General features: G+C 37.2%; 1 protein-coding gene across 1 annotated transcript in view; it reads right to left on the bottom strand.

Annotated features, from left to right (window-relative positions):
* Window positions 1-24123, bottom strand: part of LOC122792903 (CUB and sushi domain-containing protein 1-like) — a 4548980-nt gene that overhangs the window by 1231717 nt on the left and 3293140 nt on the right. Inside the window, exon 42 of the mRNA XM_044060461.1 lies at window positions 1145-1318. Coding sequence (XP_043916396.1) covers window positions 1145-1318 — 174 coding nt within the window. The remainder of the gene's footprint in view (window positions 1-1144; window positions 1319-24123) is intronic.

Here is a 24123-nt window from a genome sequence, read left to right as displayed (position 1 = left end):
GAAGCGCCCAAACAAAAAAGAGAGTGGGATAATCCTAATAGGGAATCTGCCTCCCACACTGACATTTTGCCCTCTTGGATGACATGAACTCTAGGCAGTGATAAAAAGTATAAGACCAAGAAAATAAAATTAAAAAAATAAATAAATGAATAAAAATAACCCCAACAGGGCACTTATCTGGTGTCACTAAATATTCAGTACAGCAACAACATGAAGAGGGGAATATGCAAACTCTACACATACAGTGAGTGTAGGTGGAAAATGAACCTTACATCCTGGAGCTATGCAACAGATATTCTAAAATCTGAAACACCATGCTGCCCTGTTTTATTTCCATCCTGTTCACAAAGTGCCTTTCCTGTCTTTTCTGAGCTTATGCTCTTGACTCTGGATGCTTTCTCCTCAGTGTTAAATTGTATATCATGTTTATAATTCATGTAAGTAGACATAGATTTAAAGCTATTAGCATAACGTTAACCTGATACTGTTCATATGTTTGCATGTTTACTGTTGACTACACGCAGTGACATGTTAACACACTTTTCATACTTGCATTCATTCTGAGTATTATGTAAATTACTTATTTTAATTAACAGTCTTTTATTCATTCATAAGCTGTTTGTGTGAATTCCACTGGTGTGCCTTTACTGAACATTTATTTTCTTACTCTTCAGGCTGTTCTTCCTTTATCTCCACTTTAATGAACTCTGCCCATCTGGAAATACCCAGTCAACAAATATAAACAACAAATATACATATAAATAAATAAATATGCCATCTGTTGCTAAGCCGTGGTGCTATGCTGTTCATCTGCCAGTGCTATATCCCTTCCAGGGTGCAGGCTGCTTAAATGTACTCAGTTTTTGTTAGCCATTTATTCTGTTAATATTTAGGTTTATTTTATAACTGCTCATGTTTTGAAAACATCTCAGGATAAAATATAAACATGAAAGAGAAAGTATACACAGTAAGGGAAGATAAATGGTTTGTTAGATGGAATAGCTTTACATGTAACACTAGTGGTATCATTATTGCCTGAAATATACATCAAACATTTTGTTACTGTAACCATGGAGTTTTTGGTCACGATGTATCCATTACAGCCAAAACAACATCTTCGATCAATTAAAAGCACTGTACTTACGAACACAAACAGGGGGTTTTCCTGACCACTTGTGATCCTGTTGGCATATTCTGACTGAGGTACCAACTAATCGAAAGCCAGCAATGCACTGATACACTACAGTATCTCGGTAACTGAAGCCATCTCCACTAATGTGACCATTTACAATAGGTTCAGGAGATCCACAGTGGCCCGCTGAAACAAACACAGTATTTCATGAAAAGTCAAAGAAAATGCGCTATTAAACATAACTGAAAATCATATGCATTTGCAAATGTTACTGTGGTTTGTTTTATTTTACATTAATGCATGCACAGTTGTGTTACTGCTTTAGTTGCAATTTAATAAAATTGTTTACATAAAAAGAAAAAAGAAGTAAAACCACTTCATTTTTAACTTACTTTACCACTGAGAGACTGTTTACTTAGGTTCATAGGTTCATAGGTTGATACTAGGCTATCTGCCCTAGGGCATTTATAAGCCTAGCCAGAGTGTGTTTGGCTTTCACCACCCTTTTAGATTAGTTGACTGTCCCTTTGTATAGTAGGTCACAAAAGATAGCCCTTTTAAGGTTAGTTTACTGTACCTCTGTCAAGCATGGACACAGAAGAGATCCCAGGGGTAAACCTACGATCTCCCATCCATTCGTCAAGATTTCTCTTGAAGAGGGTCATTGAGGGGCTCTGCCTAACATGGATTGGGATTTTGTTCCAGAGTGAGGGGAGCCTCTGGTATATGAATCTGTCCCTCCAGCATGTCCTATTTATTTCTGTGCTGAGGTTTAGGTCCCTGGAGCGTGCAGCTCTAAGGGATTTGGATTTCCTGAGGTGGAGCATGTCCATTAATTCAGGGTTGGACATGGCTTTATACGTCAGGCACAGATCGCCTCTGAGTAGGCTGTAAGCAACTGAGTAGAACTGGAGTTTCTTTAGCCTAACTGAGTAGGGCATCTGTTTGACTCCCTTGATCCTCTTGGTGAGGTACTTTTGGGGTCTTTCCAGTTGCTGCAGGTGTTGGGTAAGGTACATCCCAAATGGGGCATTGTATTCAATTATGGGCCTGATGCGTGATGAGTAGAGGGGCACAATGACCTCTCTTGATCTAGATGTGAACCCTTTTGTGATATGGTGGTCTATATAGAAGGTCTTTCTAACCACTTTGGCAACGTGATTGTCAAAGGAGAGATTGCTATCTACTTGTGTCCCCAAATCCCGAATTACTTCTTCCATACTTAATGGATTACCACCTATGTGGTCATTTGTGGGCACTTTGTTTTTTCCAAAGGGGATGACTATGCACTTTTTGGCATTTAGTTTTAGGCCATGGCTCTGGCACCAGTTATCTGTCTCTATGAGGCCCCTTTGGAGGATGCTTGTGTCAGTCAGCGAGTCGATTATAGCACCCAGTTTGCAGTCATCTGCGAACTTGGTCAGCCATAGTCCTCCCGTGTTAGCCTGTACCTCAGAGAAATATATACCAAACAAGAGAGATCCTAGGACTGAGCCTTGTGGGACGCCACTTGTAACTGGTTTAGAGTCTGACATGGCACCTGCAATTCTGACCATGTGGGTTCTATCCCCGAGCCAGTTTGCAACCCATCTTGTGACATAGGGGTTGATATTTAAGCTGGTGAGCTTATTTATGATGCCCGAGTGGGGTATTGTGTCGACGGCTTTTGCGAGGTCCAGGTATCTATGGCCTTGGTGACTGTTTCAAAGAAGTCGACTAGGCTCAAGAGGCAAGATCTGCCCTTAACAAAGCCGAACTGGGTAGGATCCAGTGTTTGGAGGTTCCCAATGTCTTTGTTTATGAGTTCCATGATGATACACTCCATAGCTTTGCAGACCAGGCTAGTCAGGCTTATAGGGCGATAGTTCCCGAGGTCCATTGTGGCACCACCTTTGTGGAGTGGGACCACTGTTGCTGTATGCCATTCCTTGGGTAAGGCTGAGAGTGAACAGTGACTTTATGTGAGGGTTCAGTTCTTCTTGGAGCTCATGTAAGACGCAGCCTGGGACACCGTCCGGTCCCACTGATGCTGTGTTTTTTACTTTGGAGAGGGCAGCTCTCACCTGTGCATTGTGATGTCAGGGAGGCTACACTCTGATGGGATAGACAATTGCTCTTTTGGGGGTTATGGGGGGAGAAGTTTGCACTGAACCTGTCTGCCAGGATGTTGGCAATGTCTGTGGGTTCAGTGTATTTTTTGTCATTTTGCACTAACTCTGAGCATATCTGGGAGTTGCCACCCAGGTTCCTGACATAACTAAAGAAGGCCTTGTGATTATCTTTAGTGTGTTGTGCAATTTTTCATTCGAAGCTGGCCTTAGATGATTTTATGAGGGATCGTAGTTTCTTGCTAGTACTGATCAGAGATGCCTTCCCTTTTTGGGATTTTACTCTATCATGTAGTAGCTTCCTCCTTCTGTTGTATAGCTTATTTATGGCTGGGGTCCACCAGACAGGTCTCCTGCCTTTAGAGGAGTGAGTCTTGGTTTTATTTGGGATAGCACAATCCATGCATTCATGTAGGTGTCCACAGAATGCGTTTGTAAAGGATTCTGTGGTTTGGGCCGTATATTCCACTGGCTCGGGGGCTTTGAAGGATTCCACCTTGGTTTTGAGAAGTGTGAAGTCTGCTTTTGAGAAGTTCTTCACCGTGATTTCAATGGTGGGGGTGGGGGTGGGGACAGGATATCGATGTCCAGTGAGATTATTTTATGGTCAGATCTTACCAAATAGGGGTATACCTCTAGTATGGAACATAGAGTCCCCATATTGGTGATGATCAGGTCCAATATGTTTTCCCCTCTTGTGGGAGTGGTGACCAGCTGTTCCATAGCATTTGAATTTATAAATTCTAGGAACCGTTGGGCGAGGGTGCTGGGGCTTGAGTAGTGCTCCCAGTCTATGTTTGGGTAGTTGAAGTCACCCAATATAATGGTGTTTGGAGAGACCTTCATATTCTCCAATGTTCTCAGGAAAGCCGAGTGGGGTTCCTGAGTTTGCGAGGGTGGTTTGTAGCAGGCTACAAACTGAAAGGCAGTTTTACCCACTGTTAGTTGCACATGGATGGTCTCCGATGTTTGGTGCAGTGCCACTAACCTGGAGGTGTGGGTATCTTTGATGAATATGGATACTCCCCCTCCTTTTGTGGTTCGGTCCGAGTTTTGGGGCCAAAAAGCATGGTATGAGGTATAACCTTGTAGTACTGGGGTGCTCTCGGGAACCTTGAACCAGGTTTCTGTTACTGCACAGATATCGATATTGAATGAAATATAAATGAGATGTTTAGAGAAACAGTAAAACAAAACAGAATCAACAAAATACAAGCTGTATGGTACGGTGGGTAGAAACTAAAATAACAGGAAAATTGTACATTTATCTTAAATAAGCATTCTATTGCTAAGCATGAACTAACCTGCTTGGTAATACAGACAGATTGTGATATGAAAACTGAGTTACTGAAAATACCAGATATGAAAGTGTTGCAAGGATACCAACTCTAAACAAACTCACAAAGAGTAAAATGGTTCTGCTTCTTACCATTTCAAGTGCACTACTTTTTCTTTTAGTTCCACAATCGCATCTCAAAATTAGCCCTTTTGTTAAATCTCTTTTAAGTGCTACTGACATTTTTGTGCATTGAATCTTGAATTGCCGCAGGTACTTTCCTGTGTCATGTGGTCACATAAAAGATGAGTTTCTTACTTTTAATAAGTTTCTTCTTCTCCAAGTTTGTGTGACCTTAGAGGTAATATATATAGAGATGCTCCTCACACAAACAATTATTAACAGCTACTTTTATTTTACTGTTTAAATTTTTTTTATAGTGATTTATTAAAGTTACAGTTTTGGAAAGTTTAAACTTTATTGATGCAATATTTGGTGTTTCAGATAAGGTAGGTATAATGTTCCATTAGCAAATTCATAGTGCCTCTGCCTTTATTTGTGAGTTAAAAAGTGAAGGTCTGGAAATTACCTCTTCTTAATGCTGAGTAAAATCCATTTCTGTGTGCAAATTTAATTAACCTGATAATGCTTCAGGGGCACAACAGAATAGACACACTTAGGCTTACTGGAATTACTGGATTAAAACAATCAAGATAGAAAAAAAGTAACAACAACAATCTAATCTGAAATTCCGTAATGCCAAAAGAGCATCTTTTCTGTAAGATGCTGGAACCAGCTTCCATAAATCTAAAGCCATAATGTCCTACTACCAGACTTCCTTATTAGTCTAGCAATAACCGACGCTCCAGATGTTTCCGTTCCCTATGAATTTATAGCAGCTGCCTTCTAATACAATACAAGACCTTCTTGTGTTATAGACATCAACATTACCTTACAAAAATGAGTCAAACATTAACCTATGTTTCCATTCAGCTACAGAAATACCTTCAGCCTAATGACTAGAAAGCTGTACTGGGCTCCTCAGCATATCAGTTGTGCTGTCAGCATGGAGACTGCACTAGCTGTAAGCCTGGTGATAGGATAGGAGGAGAAGTGGGATTCTGTGCCACAAAAACGTATCTTGGTCAGATAAGAGGAAGCATGGAGGAAAGTATAAGTCAGAAACAAAAGCCTGGTCGTAGTGCTTGTGAGGGAGGGGCACTGATGGGGAACTGTTGCATGATGGGTTGGTGGTATGCATACCAGATGACTTGTTATGCTGACAGCGGTATATGTGAAAACTCAAAAAACTATATATTTTTCTAAAAGGGATTAATGTGACATTCTGCAAGTGTGAGTAAAGATATCTAGCTAAATATTCATTAATATCTGCACTGATTACATCATTAGGGTATGAGTCAAAAAGATCAGAAGTGTTCAGCGACTCCATTTGTGGATACATTGCCACTAAGCAAAGCATATTGGTTCAGAAGGTACAGCAATTTATTAGTGACTCTGGCATGTTATCACAAACTGGCTCTGAACCAGGGCCACACAGTCAGCTGTTTCCTTAGTAAACTGGCATGAACCTAAAGTCACTCTGCAAGTGCAAGTCAGTGAACCACTCAACAGATGGATGGATAAATGTCTACATTTTATTTCATTATTATTTTTAAATAATTGTTTTGGTTTCCCCTGCAGCCATCTGCCATCACATCATGTCTAATGGCTCCTTCTAAGTCTTCTGTGGCAACAATTCCTAGCAAACATCAGGCTTAATCCTAACAGAGCAGGGCTGTACAGTGTCTGGGGAGTAGTTGGGCAGGAGACCAAGGCAACCTGGTACACCACCGTCTTAATTATTTTGATGGGCTGTTTGTTATGCTCTACTCATGCTCTGCTCTGCTCCAAACATTCAGCCTGCAAATGACATGCAAATGCTGCAGAACTAAAATCCTCAGTCACACTGGAGATGTACAAGTCTGACTGGTAAACATCTTCTCCCAACCCAATATAAATAAGCCAGTGAAACTGCTCATCAGCCTCCTATGTCACCTAGTAGCTGGGTCCTTGCACTGTCCATGGCAGGCAGTCAGGATCCCTTCACTCTACATCATGGAGCAAGTTCCTATGATCCTAGACTTTACTACAGCATAAACATGTAAATAAAATCTTCAAACTTGCTGTAACTAAGGAGGTATTGAAGGGGATATGGACTGAGCAGTATTTGTACTGGCTCATTTATACTGGGTTGGGAGAAGTTGGTTACACTATTTGTAAAGCATCATCTGATATTCTGGCATACGATGTTTAGGCTTAAGGCTGCCTGTCTTCTGGGTCAGCATTCATTCTCTACCTTTGTAAAGTGTGTTTCCATTGAGAACCTATGAGCACAAACTCTGCTTATGTATAGTGACTCTAAGGATAGAAATTATGCTTTACAAAATTATGTCACTTTTAGTTACATCTACCACTTGTGGTTGTCTGTATACATATTTTTTAAATAAGGCACTCAGTTCATGAAAACTGCATGTTCTTATTTCCTAGCAGTCAAAGTCTTACAAAAAAGTATACTGCTCTGCCATGCAAAAGTTACTCGTTCACATGTTTTGCGTACAAAGATAAGTTATTCTACTTCCATTGTTATTATTGTTATCAGTAACACTTGTTTTTTAAATATACACCATTGGAAGGGCAGAAGAAACTAAATGCTCCCCAGGTACTTCAACATGATGCTATATGAAAGCTTGCTCTCTGCTCTGCAGAGAACACCTCTTCTCATAACGTCTGTCCAAAAGTAATACAAAACTTAATTCAAATATTTAATAATATTTTTTCCTTTGCTATTCACAAACAAAACCTACTGTAGAAGAAAGTGAGCCATCTGTGAAACACAGTCACTGGTTAAGGAAAAGCATTCTTTAAAAGTCTACTTTAATAAATATGTCAGTAGCTGAGCACTGAGAATGTTGTTAGTGTGTTGTAAGGAGGTCAGTGTGTGTCAGTCGCACTCAGTGGTCAAAGAGAATTGTAACTGTACACATTTGGGTAATTACATATGAGAAAAGTCTTCACAGTAAAAATATGACAGTGTAATGACTGAATGATTTGTCCCTGTATCTTATGCAGTCCATTTAGTAGAAATAATTCTGACCTGATTTTAATAATTAACTGAAAATAGCTCAGTTATCACAACTGTGTGATTTCATTTCAGTAATATCATCTTTCAGGTCACATACTCAGTGGTCAAAGGTAAACATTTTTTGTTCCTATTTAGTCATTTCACTTTAAATTGGAAGGAAAGATGAACTGGTCTGCCATGTATTGTTATTGATTGACACCCTGTCAGCTGTTAGAGAAAACAGTCTGTTCAAGTTCAGATAATTTAATGTGAAGAAAGCTTAATACCAGCAGGCACTATGTTGTGCATCACCTGTCAAAAATGAAAATACCTCTCTAATGCATATGAAACTGTCAGTGAACAATATCCTTTGAAGGATCTGACACTTTTAGTTTACATCTCAGCCAGAAAGGGCAAGCTGTTTTACTCTGAAGAGACTCGTAGCCAATGGCCAAGAAAACATTATTTTATGCGTCAAACAAATACATCTGCAGAAAGCTTGGCTGCTGACACAATATGTTTAAGTGTGTAATGTTATTATGGAGCACAGCGCTACTCTATTCCTTTTGCATAAACTCAGAAGGCAAGAGAATATACAAAAAGAAAATATACTTTACACCATGTCAAACCCAGTGGCAAAGGGAAAATTATTTAAACATGTGAAGCAAATACAACTGTGCAAAGCCACACTGAAGACAAATTTGTTACTGCATTTTTTACATGAGCTGCCTTTATATCCTTCAATACTCTTAAAAATTCAAAGGAAAACATCTTATTTACTAAAAGATATTGTAGAGATTTATAGCACTAATTGCAAGAAGAGTCCTTTTCATTTCAGCTGTACACTATTATTAAACAATCCTTGATTTTGTCAAGGTAGTGTACAGAAGGGATCTTAAATGTCTCCATGTCACTTTGCTGTCATTAGGCAAGGCTGGTAATATAACTTGAGCAGTAAGTAAATGTCATATACACTGCCTCTCACTCAACTTCATTGAGATACACTGTGCAAGTTAATTATGTCAACAATGGGTAATACGACCATCTAAGTTTAATATCCAGTTTCTGAAAATCAAATACCTTGCAATGGCTTTCCATTGTATTCACACTTTCTAAGTGGACCTTGTGCAGGTTCATTTAACAGTCACTTTGCATGCTACTTGTATGATTAATGTGTAATGTTTCTGTTCTATAACTTTAGGTTGCTTGATAAAAGTGGCAATTGAAATAGTGACTATGGTCTTGCCAAGATAAACATACAGCAGAGAAAATAAACAATGGACCCTTGAGAAAGAAAATGCATCTTAGAAGCTGAGGGGAGATCCATGCCTGGCATACAAGGCATCGTCAGACCCCATTTTGATGGATGTCCTGCATATCTGCAAAACAGACAGCACCAGAATTATCCATTCTAAAGACTTACACCTTGCCTGTGATATAAATATGACCTGGTGGAGAGACAGGTATTTATCCCAGACGCTACTCCATGGGAAGCCAAGTTCCTCCCTAACCCAAGTCAAGTGTAACTTGGACAATTGGAGGAGGAACAGGAAATTCGTCCCTGGTTTGGCAGTTATATCTCTAATGGACATAGGCAGCCTGCAAATGGTTCATCTCTCAAGCCCCTGCTCACACATTTCAAGGGTATGAGAACTTGTCAGAGATTTAGGAGGTGTACCTAGGCTTAAAAAGGCCCTTATGGTTGTTAGCCTATTAAACGTCTATGAATCTATAAACCTATGAAGAAAGACAGCACTTTTAAACCAGTAGTTATGAGAGATGGTGATTGATCAAATATTAGTGCATCACTGGCAAAATCAGAATCAAATCTAATTTTGCACCCTGGCTCTCCAAAGCTACTTATGATTTGATGCAATAAAGAGATGCTCTATGGAAAAAATGGCAAACCACTAAAACTCTCACCTTTCTCCAAGGTTATAAGCAACTCAGAAATCATATAAAAAACTTATTGTTTTGGATAAACGCCAATATTTCACTAAATTTCAAAGCTCTTACCCAGATGACCCCAAAAAATTCTGGATTACTATCAACGCCCTTCTCCACACTGGCTCTTCTACCATCCCTAACCCTTTACCCTATCACTCTCCTTCTGAAACTGCAGACTTACTCAACAAGCACTTCATAGACAGCATCTCTAAACTCCTATCCTCTGGTAACTCTGCTCATCCCAACTCTTCTGTGTCACCTTCACCTCCCCCTAAACCTCTATGCTCCTCTGTTTCTCAGCCTTTTACCTTGTGACCTGTTTCTACTAAATATATCAAATCCCTGCTTCTTAAGCTAAAATCATGCTCTCCGTCCAATAATAAACTCCCCTCTCAATTTCTGAAAATTGCTGCCGTCTCTATTGCATATCCTCTATCTATCTTAATCAACCACTACATTTAGGAATCTACTGTACCGGAAATATGGAAATCCTTCTATATCACTCCTCTGCACAAAGATGGCAACTCTGTTTTGCACTCTACCTATAGACCAATCGCTATTTTCTGACTGTTCGCTAAGATCTTTGAAAAATGTATACATACTCAACTACTGTTCTATCTCATTCACAAAAATCTCCTCACCCCCTCACAACATGGTTTCCGCCCTAAACACAGTACCTCAGCTGCCTTACTATCCTTTTCTCAAAAGGTTGCAGAAGCTAGGGACAACAACCTCCTTGTCTCCTGTCTATTCTGTTATCTCTCTAAAGCCTTTGACACTGTCTCTCATCCCATCCTTCTTAACAAACTCTTAGACCTAAACCTCTCTCCTTCTACTCTTGGCTGGTTCCAATCCTACCTTACTGACAGAAAACAAGCTGTTAGATGGCAGCAGGCTTTCTCACCCTTCCTTGCTGTTCAAACAGGAGTACCCCAAGGCTCCATACTTGGACTGCTCCTTTTCAATGTTTTTATCAACAACCTATATTCATCCTGCAGTCTCTCATCTGTAATACAACATGCAGACAACTCTGCTCTCTTATCTATCTCCAATACTATCTCTGAACTACACATACTAACACAGAATTCCTTTATCTCTGTTGAAAAATGGCTCAGAAACAATCAACTAACCCTTAACCCTAAGAAAACTCAACTCCTACTCTTCCTACCTCAGACATTCTCTCACCTTAAATCCAACTTTTCTCTTTCCTCCCCAGATGGCACCACTATCTCCCCTGCCTCACACACCAAACTCCATGGGGTAATAATTGATGACCAACTAAAATATGACTTGCACATGTAACAGGCCATCAAAACACCCCACGAAAAACTTTATAGGAACACAAAATTCCTCACTACTACCACTAAACACACTCTTGTGCAGGAAGTTCTCTTATCTAATCTTCTATATGCTTCCCCCATCCTTACCAATCTCCAAACTACCTCAGTGCAGAAACTGGAACAAACATACAACAAAATTGCCAGATTTATTCTAAACTAACCAGTCTCATCACATCACTGCCTCTCACTAAACAAACTTCAGTGGCTGGAATTTTGGCACCTTCTCCTACAATCGCAACTCCACACACCCTTTTTCATACTCAACAACCCCTCTGCCTGCCCTGGTCTCACCTCCCATGTTCCTCTCTACTCTCCCCCTGGCCTCTCTGGAGTGCTGATCAGCATCTTCTCTCAGTTTATAAACCCAAGAGGAATATTGGCAAACTACTTTACAAACACTCTGTCTGACAAAATTGGAGCAAACTCCCTCTCCATATTACAGCCAACCTTTCCTTTCCCTGTTTTAAAAAGGAGCTTAAATCCCACCTACTAAACTTGAAAGTATGCCGTTGCCTTGACCACACATAGTCTTAGTTTGTCCTGCTGTATAACCTCTTGCATCTCCTAACTTTCTTTCTCTGTTAGTAACTTCTGCTTAAAATAACCTCCTAAACCCTCAGCTCTACTACTATAGCAGCACCCTCCTTTATCTCCCCCTCCCATTCTCCACACTATTTATCTTTTTTCACCCCACCTCCTATCAATGTCTATACATTGCCCTTCTTTTGAACAATGATTATCTTTTGTTTTTACTCTCATATGTAGTAAATTTTATATCACTGCTATTCGTGCAACCCTTAATGGTCATAATTTTTTCTTTTGTTTTTCTCTTTATAATTAATTTCATATTTGCATTGTTTTTAATAGCCTTTGTCCTGTATGTTTATTTTCGCTGATTGCTGGGGCTATTTTCCCTTAGGTGTCTACTGAAAATGGGTTGCTTACAATCAGTACAATGCAAATAGTTAATTACCTTATCTTTTTTACAATTATTTTGTATTGCGATTGTTATTTAATATTTGTATATTGTCACTTTATCTTTACTTATGTTTGCTGGGGCTTTTCCCCTTGGGTCTCCACTGAAAATGGGTTTGTTTTCAAACTCAGTTGGACTAACCTGGTTAACAAATGTGAAATAAATAAATAAAATAAAAATAAATAAATAAATGTTATGACATAAAATAAGGGCCGGACATCTGAAAGACTGCTTTCTGTAATTCACTGTATGCATGCAAAATGCTAACTCAGTACTTAACACCCTACATTAAATTATACATTAATTGCTGGCTTTATTTCTCCAAGTCTTTTGGGTTTCTAATACCATGACAGGAATGAACCCCATTCCTTAGTCAAAGTATGGCTTAAATTAATGAAATTAGTACTGTTTCAGTCTTTGATGTTAGCCAAAAGGGGTCTTCCCAGCACCACAGTGTGCCCAATATGAGCTCCTCCTGCAAATCACATGGAGTTATTTGTACTGGTAGCATATCTAAATACAGGTGTAAATTCTTTTTTCATGAGACCCATTGCTCCTCCTACTATTGGAACTGTCTGGGTATCCTTCTTCCACATTGCCCTCATTTCTGCCTGCAAATCCTGGTATTTTATGACTTTGTGTCTCTCTGTATGTAAGACAATGTAGTCACTGGATGTAGCAATTTACTGTAATCACTTGGTGTAGCAATTTCAATTTTTAATGCATGATTAATGCTACGTTTGTCTTTTTTCATAGACTACTATATCTGGTTTTCTCACATCTATTTTTTGAACTGTTGGTAATAGATGATCCCATGTGATATAAACTTCATCATTCTCTATAATGCTATGTGGCTCATGTTGCAATGTTTTTTAAACTACTTCAAAATTATACTGTTTGCACAATCCCCAGTGCAAAAATCTTGCCACATTATTATGCCTTTCAGTAAAAAGGCCCTTTGCCATTAGTTTGTGACACACCCAACAACAAGATGATCGACTGTTTCCAGTTATGTTTTACAGAAACTGCATTTGCCTGCTTCTCTCACATGATCAATGGACTGTAAACCAATATGTATGTAGTCCACTACCCTGAGCCACCAATATTAACCTTTCATCTTTTGATTTAAAAAATTCACCTCTGATAAACTATTCCTGTGTCAGAACCTGATCAGCATGAGATTGTTCCAGGAGGTCTCTCGACTTGCAACTATATTTATGCCTTCTCTACATTTCTTCCCTTCTCATCTGAGCTTCATCCTTATATTCTTTCTCTTATTTTTTGGCACATTCAGTTGCTGTCTGATATTTATTTACTTCTGCTTTGATTTCCATTCCTGCTTGACACCAATATGCTTCTGCTAAACTAAGCAGGGAGTCATCTTAGAGTTGTTCTCATGTTTTAAAACTCACTCTGCTTGGATCTGTTGAATTCAGCAGATATGTATGCAGTCCTATGATTGCAGATCTTTACAAGGTAATCAGTTTTGAGGAGGCCCATACCGCCTTCAGAATGAGGAATATATAATCTTGGTTTGGTATACTCTGTTTTTTATATATCATTTGACAAGCATGAAGTACTTTTCTTGTTTTCCTGTCCAACTGATCAATTATCTTTTGGGGCCACTCAATAAGTTAGAACAGGAATAGCAAATTGGTTTATAGCTTGGGCTCCATTGTTATATGTTAAGGCTGTTTACAGTATTAATTTTAATCTTCTGAAATGTTCCTTACTAAGTTTTATTTGCATTTGTTCATATTTTATTGTTGATCCTTCATCCGAAATATTGATATACTCACTACTGCTCAAGTTGCTTTATATCCCATTCCTGTCCCAGACTGATATTTGCTTGGTGCTGCAGATTTCCTGCTTTAAATGTTGCTTTTGCACATTTATCATGACCAGATGATGTTCTTATATCATCTGAGAAAGTATTGACTACTTGCAGTTGTGCTTTCAGCTCCTCATCTGATGAGCTATACAGTTTTAAATACTCCATAATAAGACAACAAGAAGTCTTTACAATTTGTGGTTTTCTGGGAGCCAAATTGTAAACATGATCTAGTTTGCTAATTAGAAAACTTAATGAGTCAAGGGCAAGACAACAGAGAAGTGGTAAAATAGTTACCCTGGAATATCGTGCTTTGAATTTTTATCCCTGTGAAAATAACTTGTCCTTTATCATGATTTAGCTGCAAAGTGGTTTGCCACTGTTTCATGGTTACTGTAATGTAATTGATCAATATAGGGTGTATCTCATACAACAGTAAGAACTCTTTTATCCACGAACAGGGAATACTATTAAATGTTTTTTGTAATCTATCCGTGCCATACTTAGAATCTTCCTCTTTTAAAATTCACCATTGTGACTTTATTTAAACAACAAATGATCTTTTGTTCCATACGACTTTATTTTCTTTTATTTTTGTTCTATTGTTAAGATTGAGTTTTCTTTTAAATGATTATAAACTCTGTTGGCATAAATTCCAATATATAGTTTATACATTGTTGGAAGGCAAGTTATTGGTCTATAGATTTTTAGGATAGTTTGAAGATTCACTCTTAATAAGGAGTATTGTTTTCCTGTTGTTAACCTGGCTGGTGCCATTGTTTTGGATGTGCATATAAGTCATTCATACTCATGGCTAAATCTTTGTGTAAAGATGTTAATACTTTTAGCCAGAAGTTAGGTAATTTCTGTGCCTGGGTTTTCCAGGTAGGAGCTTTTCTTATTTTATTTCAGTTTCTCTGTCTGTTACTTCATCCCATTTCACATCCTGTATATTTGAACTTCTTACTATTTTTTTTTTACTTCTTCAATCCATTCAGCATATCTATTACATTCCACAGAGTCTTCACAGATATTTCTGCAAAATGTGTCCATTTTTATATTTTTATTAGTGGTGTTTCTATTCCTTTTGCTTTGTTTCCCAAGTCTCTATAAAACCTTTTGGATCATCAATCAATTGTATATTTTGTGCCTTCCCCTTATATTCATCTGCACATTTCTAAGTTTTTCTGCCTGTGCCACTCTATTTAGTTTATGATTTGCAATAATGTACGTCATATCCTGATCTGTTCCGATGCTGTGGATTGCGTTTATCATGTCCATCTTTCTGACTATTTTTGTTGATCTGTTTCCTCATCTATTCTTTTCTAACAGTCACACTTCTTGTCTTAATTACTTTATAGTTTTCTCTACTCAGTGTTTCCATGATGGCATTTGATTTCTCCCCTTCCTTTCCCTTATTGCTGTGTGTTTTTGTGATAAGACATTATATGTTATTAATTTAGATGCACAGTAATATATCCTATTTACTTCTGTTATATCACATGAATTTCTGCTAACAGTTTTGATTACTGTGTTAATTTGTTTTATCAGACGTCTAAGATTTTGGGTCTTATTGACTTTCTATAGTCTATTTCTTTCATCAATCTTAATATGTCTATCTATCCCTGTTAAATCAAGAATCTCTTTCATTAGTTCATTTTCTCCTAAGCTGAGGACATATTCTTTGTTCCCTGTTTCCTGGGACATTCTAAAAAATGTTCCAGAACATCTTTCTGTAGCATTTTCTCTTCCAAGGCATCCTGCATCATCTGTTGCTCTTTCATATGGGAAGTCACTGGCCTATCACTCCACAGCATTGACTATGTCATAGCTGCCAGTGCTTCCTGCTCCTTCCGTTGCTGTGCAACTCCAACTGAACCTTTGTGCTGGTTTCCTACTAAAGATGCCAGAGTTGGATTTTCTACACTAAATACTTCATGTTGCAGGTAATGCATAACTTCGGTTTCTATTTCTTTAACTTCTTCATTACTAATCCCCATTTCCTCATTTCTACTTTGCCACTTTGTTTTCTTATTTTTGTATTGTGAAATTTTCCATCTCCAGATGCCTTTGCCTGTATTTCTCTTCAACTATCTTTGGTGCTGATTTTCTTTTTTTTTTTTTTTTTTTTTAGTATTTATTAGTTTGACTTTCCTCTTTCCATATATATTGCACCATATCAGATCTCTTTTTGTTTCCCATGTCCATGTTTCGTTTTTCATTTCTTTCAAAAATCTTTAGGTTTTGTTCTTTATATTTTCACATTTCCTCTGCTGCTTCTTTTTCCAAATGGTGCAAACTTTCTTGGTGTTTATAATGTTTTTCATGGCTCTGTTGTATTAGTTTACATTTGAAGATTTTTACAGTTTTTCTTGTGCAAGTGTTTTTCTTTCCTCTATTTTTTTTTCTAAATCTGTTTAATATCTTCTATCTAAATATTCTGGGCTTATTACATGATAGCAACAACGCATAATTCTTCCTTATCCTCAGTAATCCACTCTGTCATCTTTATAGCTCGTTTTTGTCCTGTCAGTTTTGTGGACCACTGCTTCCTTCTACAACAGGGGGGAGGGCATTTTCCCCCTAACCGTGGCCTAACCTCAGTGTAGGAATGTTTCTGTGTCTTGACTCTAGACTGTCACTTTTTTTCCAGTCCTGGCACCATTGCACCTACCAGGATTGGGCACTTTTTTTATCTTGGAACTTGTGCACGCAGTTGTCTTTTTTATTTTTTAACCAACTTCTGTCCATGATACATGCTATATAAAATACAGTCTATATATCAGCGTCTTCTTGGTGAGATTTTTTAAAAACTGGGTCTACTTCGTGAAGGTATTCACCAAGACTTGAGGATGAATTCAGTTCCAGCAATGCCACTCTTTTTAGCTTGCGTTGTTTATAATCTCTCTGTTCAGACTACAGACATATGGTGTTAACTATTATGAAAAAATCAATTCACTTTATAGAAAGAAATTACAAACCAACCAATTTGGACTGAACTTATAATGACTAAATATAGCCTTGACATGTGAGGCTGTTGGAATCTGCCTGCACAGTATTACTGTGAAAGACTGCTTGAGATCAGATGACTGATCCAGTGTTCTGTGATCTTATGTAAAATCTTTCTCATTTTGTGGTTGTTGCGTTGTTTTACAAACCATTCACCTTTTATCCACTGTTACATTTTTTTGCATTGTTTTACAAACCATTCACCTTTTATCCACTGTTACATTTTTTTTGCATTGTTTTACAAACCATTCACCTTTTACCCACTGTTACATTTTTTTTGCATTGTTTTACAAACCATTCACCTTTTACCCACTGTTACATTTTTTTTGCGTTGTTTTACAAACCATTCACCTTTTATCCACTGTTACATTTTTTTTGCATTGTTTTACAAACCATTCACCTTTTACCCACTGTTACATTTTTTTGCATTGTTTTACAAACCATTCATCTTTTATCCACTGTTACTTTTTTTTTTTGCATTGTTTTACAAACCATTCACCTTTTACCCACTGTTACATTTTTTTGCATTGTTTTACAAACCATTCACCTTTTACCCACTGTTACATTTTTTTGCATTGTTTTACAAACCATTCACCTTTTACCCACTGTTACATTTTTTTTGCGTTGTTTTACAAACCATTCACATTTTATCCACTGTTACATTTTTTTTGCATTGTTTTACAAACCATTCACCTTTTACCCACTGTTACATTTTTTTGCATTGTTTTACAAACCATTCACCTTTTATCCACTGTTACATTTTTTTTGCATTGTTTTACAAACCATTCACCTTTTACCCACTGTTACATTTTTTTTATTATTATTTATGCCACATAAAATGGTTGATAAGCATGGCTCTAAACTGTATCAGATTTTGCAGAATGTCTATGGTTTTACCTCATAATTTTGATCCATTCCTCATAAAATTTATGGGGTTTCTTTTTTGCATTTCAGTGAAAATTGTAGTCACTAAATAATGACAGATATTTGGCTTTCAGAATTTATATCCTTCAGAAAATGCATGTTAATGGAATATGTCTTATTCTAGCAACTAAGTATAGAAGAGTAATATTTGGAATCTGTCCCTGAATTGGGACATTTGCCCTTTTTATTTTTTGACTATGTCCCTGATTCCTATATTAAAAGGTTGAGAACAATGCTGGCACTTGTACTATTACCATCCCAGGTCCACTGCTCTGTTTTCTTCTTTAAATCAGTTTGACTTAAGTAGATCATATGGCTAAGACATTATTCCTCAGTTCAACTGAACTGAGCCATCAGACAGAGATTATCATTTAATGATACAATATGCAGTCTCCACATTTTATTCTTTTGTTTGTTTGTCTTGCTTTTTTTGACATTAGCAGTAGAAATGAATCTTCCATAAAGGACATTACCTGAGTGTGGCAGTGATCAATGACCATTGGACCTAATCTACAGTAGGAAGAGATTTGAACCTTTTACATTTCAATTTGTGATAATCAACTAAGGATGTTCAGCTCCATTTGTCAACAAACTGGCCTGTGGAGATCTGGCAGTCTGAGAAGGCAAATATTCCTCTTAAACCCCTTACCGATGCCATATATCAAGTGCAATGAAATACAGGGGGCACACAGGATTTTTGGAAATGAATAATTTCTACACTGTTGTCAAGTATTCTACCAGAAAAGTGTGGACTTCTCACCATGACACAACAAAACAGCCTAGTGTTTGAAAGAAAAGCAACTCTGTAATGACATAACATATCTACATTATTGCCCTGTATCAGTGTTTATATCACTGATGTATCTAGTTATGTGCATTTTGATGCCATTAATAGTACTGAACTCACAAATAAGTGGAGCAGTACAATCTTGATTTTTTTGTATTGGATATGTAAACTGATTCTGGAACATGTTCATAAAAAAGACCATCATTTAAGCATACCTGATACTCACTGTGAGCTTGCATTTAACGACCTTCACATATACTAGTGTTTTAATCACTTTAGAGATAAATGCAGTCACTATACTGAGCAAGCAGATAATCACATTTGTGATCCTAAGAAGAGGAAATTTGAGGGGGGGAATAGCTTACAAATGGTGGCACATTAGCAAAATTCTGATGATAGACATTCCTCCCTTTATAAAGCAGGTTCTGGTGATCAGATTATGAACCAAACAAAAATAGTTCATCAGTAGATCTAAATATACCAACAATGAGAAACAGATCCAATATTTGGCATTAGAACCTTTTCTTAGATCCTCTTGTTTTATCTATTGATGTATCTATATCTCTAAACATTATCACATCACCACAAACAACAAACTGAGCTTACAATCTACATCATATACAATACATGCTGTGGCTATTTTATCTCATCAAGCAAAAAGTGATATCTCTGTGAATTTTTAAGAATAAGGGGGAGATATGAGCATTTATGTGCAACTTTCTCCTTCAAGTAGACCAATCAATGAAAATGCATTTAAGCCTGCATGTATGCATGTATGCATGTTATTAGAAGAACAAGGGGTCCTGACAATATGAACTATAAAAAGGTACGGCTGTTGGCAGAAACGCCATCACATAGATTGTTTTGTGAACAAGACACTGATAAAACTGGAAGGACTGACTACTCTATGACAGGGTTCAACCTAAATATGTTTGACAGCATTCTCAAGAAGAGCCCAGGTCATCCAGAACCAGACATTAATTTGCCATGTGAAATATTGATTTTTCCTAAACCTTAAGTTGTACACTACATTGAGGAGGCCATCTCAACACAGTAAGAAATACTCATTATAAAGTACAGGGAGGGAAGCTCCTTTTACCTTTCCTTTATTAATATGGTGAATACCCCGCATCAGTTGCTACTGATATATACAACTCTCAAATCATTGAAAGAGGGAAACGACCTGTACTTCCTATAGGAGTTTCCCTTTATCTGTGATAGTATTAAATAAGCAAATATATGCCATGACATATCAATATATTACATGGCCTTCTGATGAGAGGTAATCAATAAACTAGCTCTCACTGAATATTCTCCCATTATGATGGACTGTTGCTCTATGATATCAGTTTTAAATTCAAGCTTATCTTTAACGTCTGTTGATTATGTTGGCAAGAGTAAAATCAGAACAATTTGTAGAAGTCTTTCATAATGTGCCACTGGACAAGCCTGGAAACAATGGACCACTGTATAACATATTATTCCAATGACACTCGTCAAGTTTCTGGTAAAAAATAAATAAATAAATAAATAAACAAACAAACTTGTCTTATCTGCTGCTCAAATAATGTGGTGGACAATAGGAAAGATAATAACTGCTTTTTGTAAGCTGGACATTAAAATGCACTTTTACAGTTTGCTAACTTAAACAATGGCACTGCTGTTCCTGCTGTAGCTGGACTGTGTACTAGCATACATGGAAGCTGACAGACGGTACATGAATTTGAAAAAGCTACAGATAATCTTCACTGAGACATGCTGATGATGTTCAGGTGCTAATTATATTGCAATGTGAAAATATCAACCGAGTATGCATTGCTGAAACATCTAGAGACTATTACAGAAAAGCAGGTTTAAGCCCAAGTAAACAGGATATAAATGTTGAAATGCATGTTGCACAATGCTAATACGCCTTCCTCTAATTTGGCCAGTTTACGTAATTATTATGAATTGTTTCTACAAAATCCTTTGTTAACATGAGTCTTTAATTATCATATATTTTTCGTATCTGCATTGGTCTCTATTGATAAAAATACCATATATTTTATGCACAGTACTGGAGATGTATTTTCTCATAGAAATACATACCTAAATATATCTGGTTACATTAACTTCAGATTAGCTCTGAAAATATGGGATGATGTTTGCTCTGGCAGATCTCAGAAATGTTTCTGAATACAATTAAAAAATATGTTTATGTACAGTAAACATTATGCTAAAGGACCATAGGTTTATACTAAGCTAATGACCACAGGGTCCTTTTTGAGCTTAGCTAGGTGAGAATCAAACCCTGTACCTTTTGTCTGTGAGGTAAGCACCTTCTTTATTATACCAACCCCAGCATTATCGTTTTTTCTTTTCAGAATGAAACTGTTTTAATCCAGCAAGTTTTGAAATCTAATTCTTGTTACGTCTCTGGTATAATTAAATATTCATCTGTGTTGTGAGGAATATATTCAATACATTTTTGCAAACAAAGTTAACCTTTATAGAAATGAAAATAAGGGGAAAAAGGAACGCTTTAATGATTTAACAAGCAATGTTAACATTGCAAAAATACACACTGGCTTGGGTAGGTCCATTGCTATTCTATATGAAGAAAATGATGTTGTGAAAACTTTGTGGTGGAAATATTAATTAAATTTTCATTTTATCTACAAAAAAAAATACATACGCTTGTTCTTATTCATGAAAAAGGCTAAGGCCTTTCCTTATGTGCACATTACAACAAGCACATTGCAGTTCCCTGAATGTCAAATGCCAGGTTTTATTCTTTATTTATAGTTTCCTTAAGATACATAACAATGTTAATTATTCAACTGAACATACATGAAATAATGACAATTCCTGAAGTGTTTCTGAATAACTTATGTTTTTTAAACCAATTATTTTTTCCAGTAAGCAATCATTGTACTTTTTCAAGTTGCTTCAGGTAGCTTGTTTGAGAGATATAAATACACACTGCATTCAATAATGGTTTGGATCACTGAGGTTAAAAAGTGGTACATTTCATTCCCCTGGATTGATTAAATATGCCGTTTACAATTAGGCTGCAGAACAAGCCTTTCTGACTTTGGTTAATATATACTGGTCAATGTTGACATTTCTGACTGGTACCTCTATACATTATTCTTATATTGAAGGCTAATTACCATGAGGTGATGGTTTGTTATTCTCTCATATTGTGGCTATATATGCATCTCAAAAATGATTTTACATTTAAACATTTGAGATGCACATGTAGTGGCATACTATTAAACTATGAAAGCATAACATAAGCGATTGTATTACTTAACATCTATGAATACCAGCTCCTAACACAGCCTTCATGTCTTTTATGATTCCATTTAACTTTTCAGTCTGTACCTTTTGTTATGTCTCACAATGCTATGTTTACTACTTACAGTGATGATACACACAGTAATATTGTAAGAGGTATGCATTTTTTGCATACAGTCTTGGAGACCTTGACATTTCTTACTGAAGTAATTGCTATATATGCTACCTAATTTGCACTAAACTTGGTAACCTAAAGACAATTTCCCACTTTCATACCTGAGAACAATAACCCAAAAACAGTGGCCCCAGAAAATGGTCCTGTAATACACCACTGTTTCCTTTCATTAGGATAAATAGTTTACCGTCCACCATGAGTTATTGTGCCCTGCTGCTATGGCTTAACCAATATTTTGTCACTGAATATATTCTGATAATTAAAACCTTTATCAGTTATTTCCAAATGCATAACAGTGTCAAATGATTTAATGAGGTCAAAATAAGCTGTATGTACTATCAATCCATCATCTGGTGCTGCTACCTGTTCAAAGAATGCCAAAAGATACAAAAGACATGATAACCTATGAGTACTTCAACAGTACTTCATGTCTAACAAAAGTAAGACCCCTACATAATGTAGGGAATGGAAAGCTCCATTGCAAATCTATCATTATTATAAACAGAGTAATGGTTAAACTGTTTAGGTATAACTTCAGAAGAATAAGGCAACCAATCTCATGTAAAAAGAAAATTAAAAGGGAATTACATCAGCATACTGTATGATCCCACATACATGTTTTTCCTCATTAATCCCTTTTATTTAATTATTTATTTCCAGTTTGATAACCGGGAAAGTCCACTGGGCCTGAAAGCCCGTTTTCAGTGGAGGCCCGGGGAGAAAAGCTCCATAATAATAATACATTACACACATAACACTCTGTGTTCTAACGGCATAACACCTTTAACAATTTCCAAAAACATAGCACATTTAGCAGTTTACATAAGAAATTAATATTTTTATACAATTGTATTGTTAGCATAGAAGAGAGAGAGAAAAAGTAATTATACATTGATCTTGAATGCAAGAGAAGTAAAACAGAGGAGAAGTGAAGGAGATGCAAAGAATTTAAAGCAGAAGAGATGCCAGGAGGAAGATAAAAAAGAACAGTTAGACTAAGATTCATTTTATGTTTGAGTCTAAAAGTACATCTTACGAAAAAGGTAAAAGATACATTTGTGAGAATAGGCATGCATGTAGGCAGTGGGGAGGAGACAATTTAAATTGAATAAATATAGAGTTTAAGCAGGGGAGAGAGAGGAGATAAAGAAGTAGAGGGAGGGGAGCTGAGGAGAGAGTTTGAAGAAGAGGGACCGGAGGGGGAAAATTGGAACTGGGATGTAATAAGATCTAGGTAGGAAGTATACAATTACATTTCCAGTTTTGGGAGAGGTGAGAATGGAGAAGAGATTTGAATTGTTCATAGCTTGTAGTGACTCTTAAAAGGGGAGGAAGCAAGTTCCATTTTTTTGCTGTAGTATAAGAAAGTAGGAGGTGGCCAGGAGGTCATTTGGGTTTGTATATTGAAATAAGATTTTGGTGGCCAGATCTTAGGGGCCTGAGAGGAGTGTAGAAGGGCAAGATGTTAGATAGTGCAGGGCAAGCAGTGGGTTTACAAATTAGTTTGTGTGCAGTAGTAAGTTGGAGGTAATCGAGATGATTAGGGAGTTCTAGCCATTGGAGACTACGGAGGCAGATGCAATGGTGTGTAGAATGAGTGGAGTTAGTAGCGAATTTGGTGATTTTGTAGTAGCAACTTTCAAGTTTTGAGGAGATAGAAATGGTGAGGTTGGTTAGAAGAGGAGCACCATACAATAGAACAGGGAGAAGGTAGGTAGTGGCGAGTGTTTATCTTGAAGCTAAAGATAGAAAGTTAGCATTTCTGTAAAGCATACCGAGCTGCTGATGGTTTTTTTCTGTGTTTAGTTGAATATGAGTATTAAATTTCAGGTGTTCATCAATGGTAACTCTGAGTAATTTTGCACAACTAACAACTTCTATTGGGGACTGGGAGATGCTGGAGATTTTGAAGGATGGCTTATCAAGAGGCAGAGCTTTTGAGGGGGAGAAGAGAATGATATGTGATTTATTGGCATTAAGGGAAAGATGGTTTTGAAGCATCCAATTTAGTGTGGTTGTGAAGGCCAATTGGGTTTTGGCTTGGAGCTCGGGAAGGCTAGGGGCTGAGCAGATAACAGTGGAGTCGTCTACATATTGTACAATTTGAGAATGACAAATTGTAGAGTGGAGATCATTGATAAAGACATTAAAGAGCAGAGGTCCGAGAATAGAACCCTGAGGGACTCCGGTAGGGGTCGGTAAGAAGTTCGAGGTACCT

The sequence above is a fragment of the Protopterus annectens genome, chromosome 2.part0 (assembly GCF_019279795.1).
Source record: "Protopterus annectens isolate FY-2018-M chromosome 2.part0, PAN1.0, whole genome shotgun sequence".
Lineage (NCBI taxonomy): Eukaryota > Metazoa > Chordata > Ceratodontiformes > Protopteridae > Protopterus > Protopterus annectens.
This window is presented reverse-complemented; position numbering and strand designations above follow the sequence as displayed.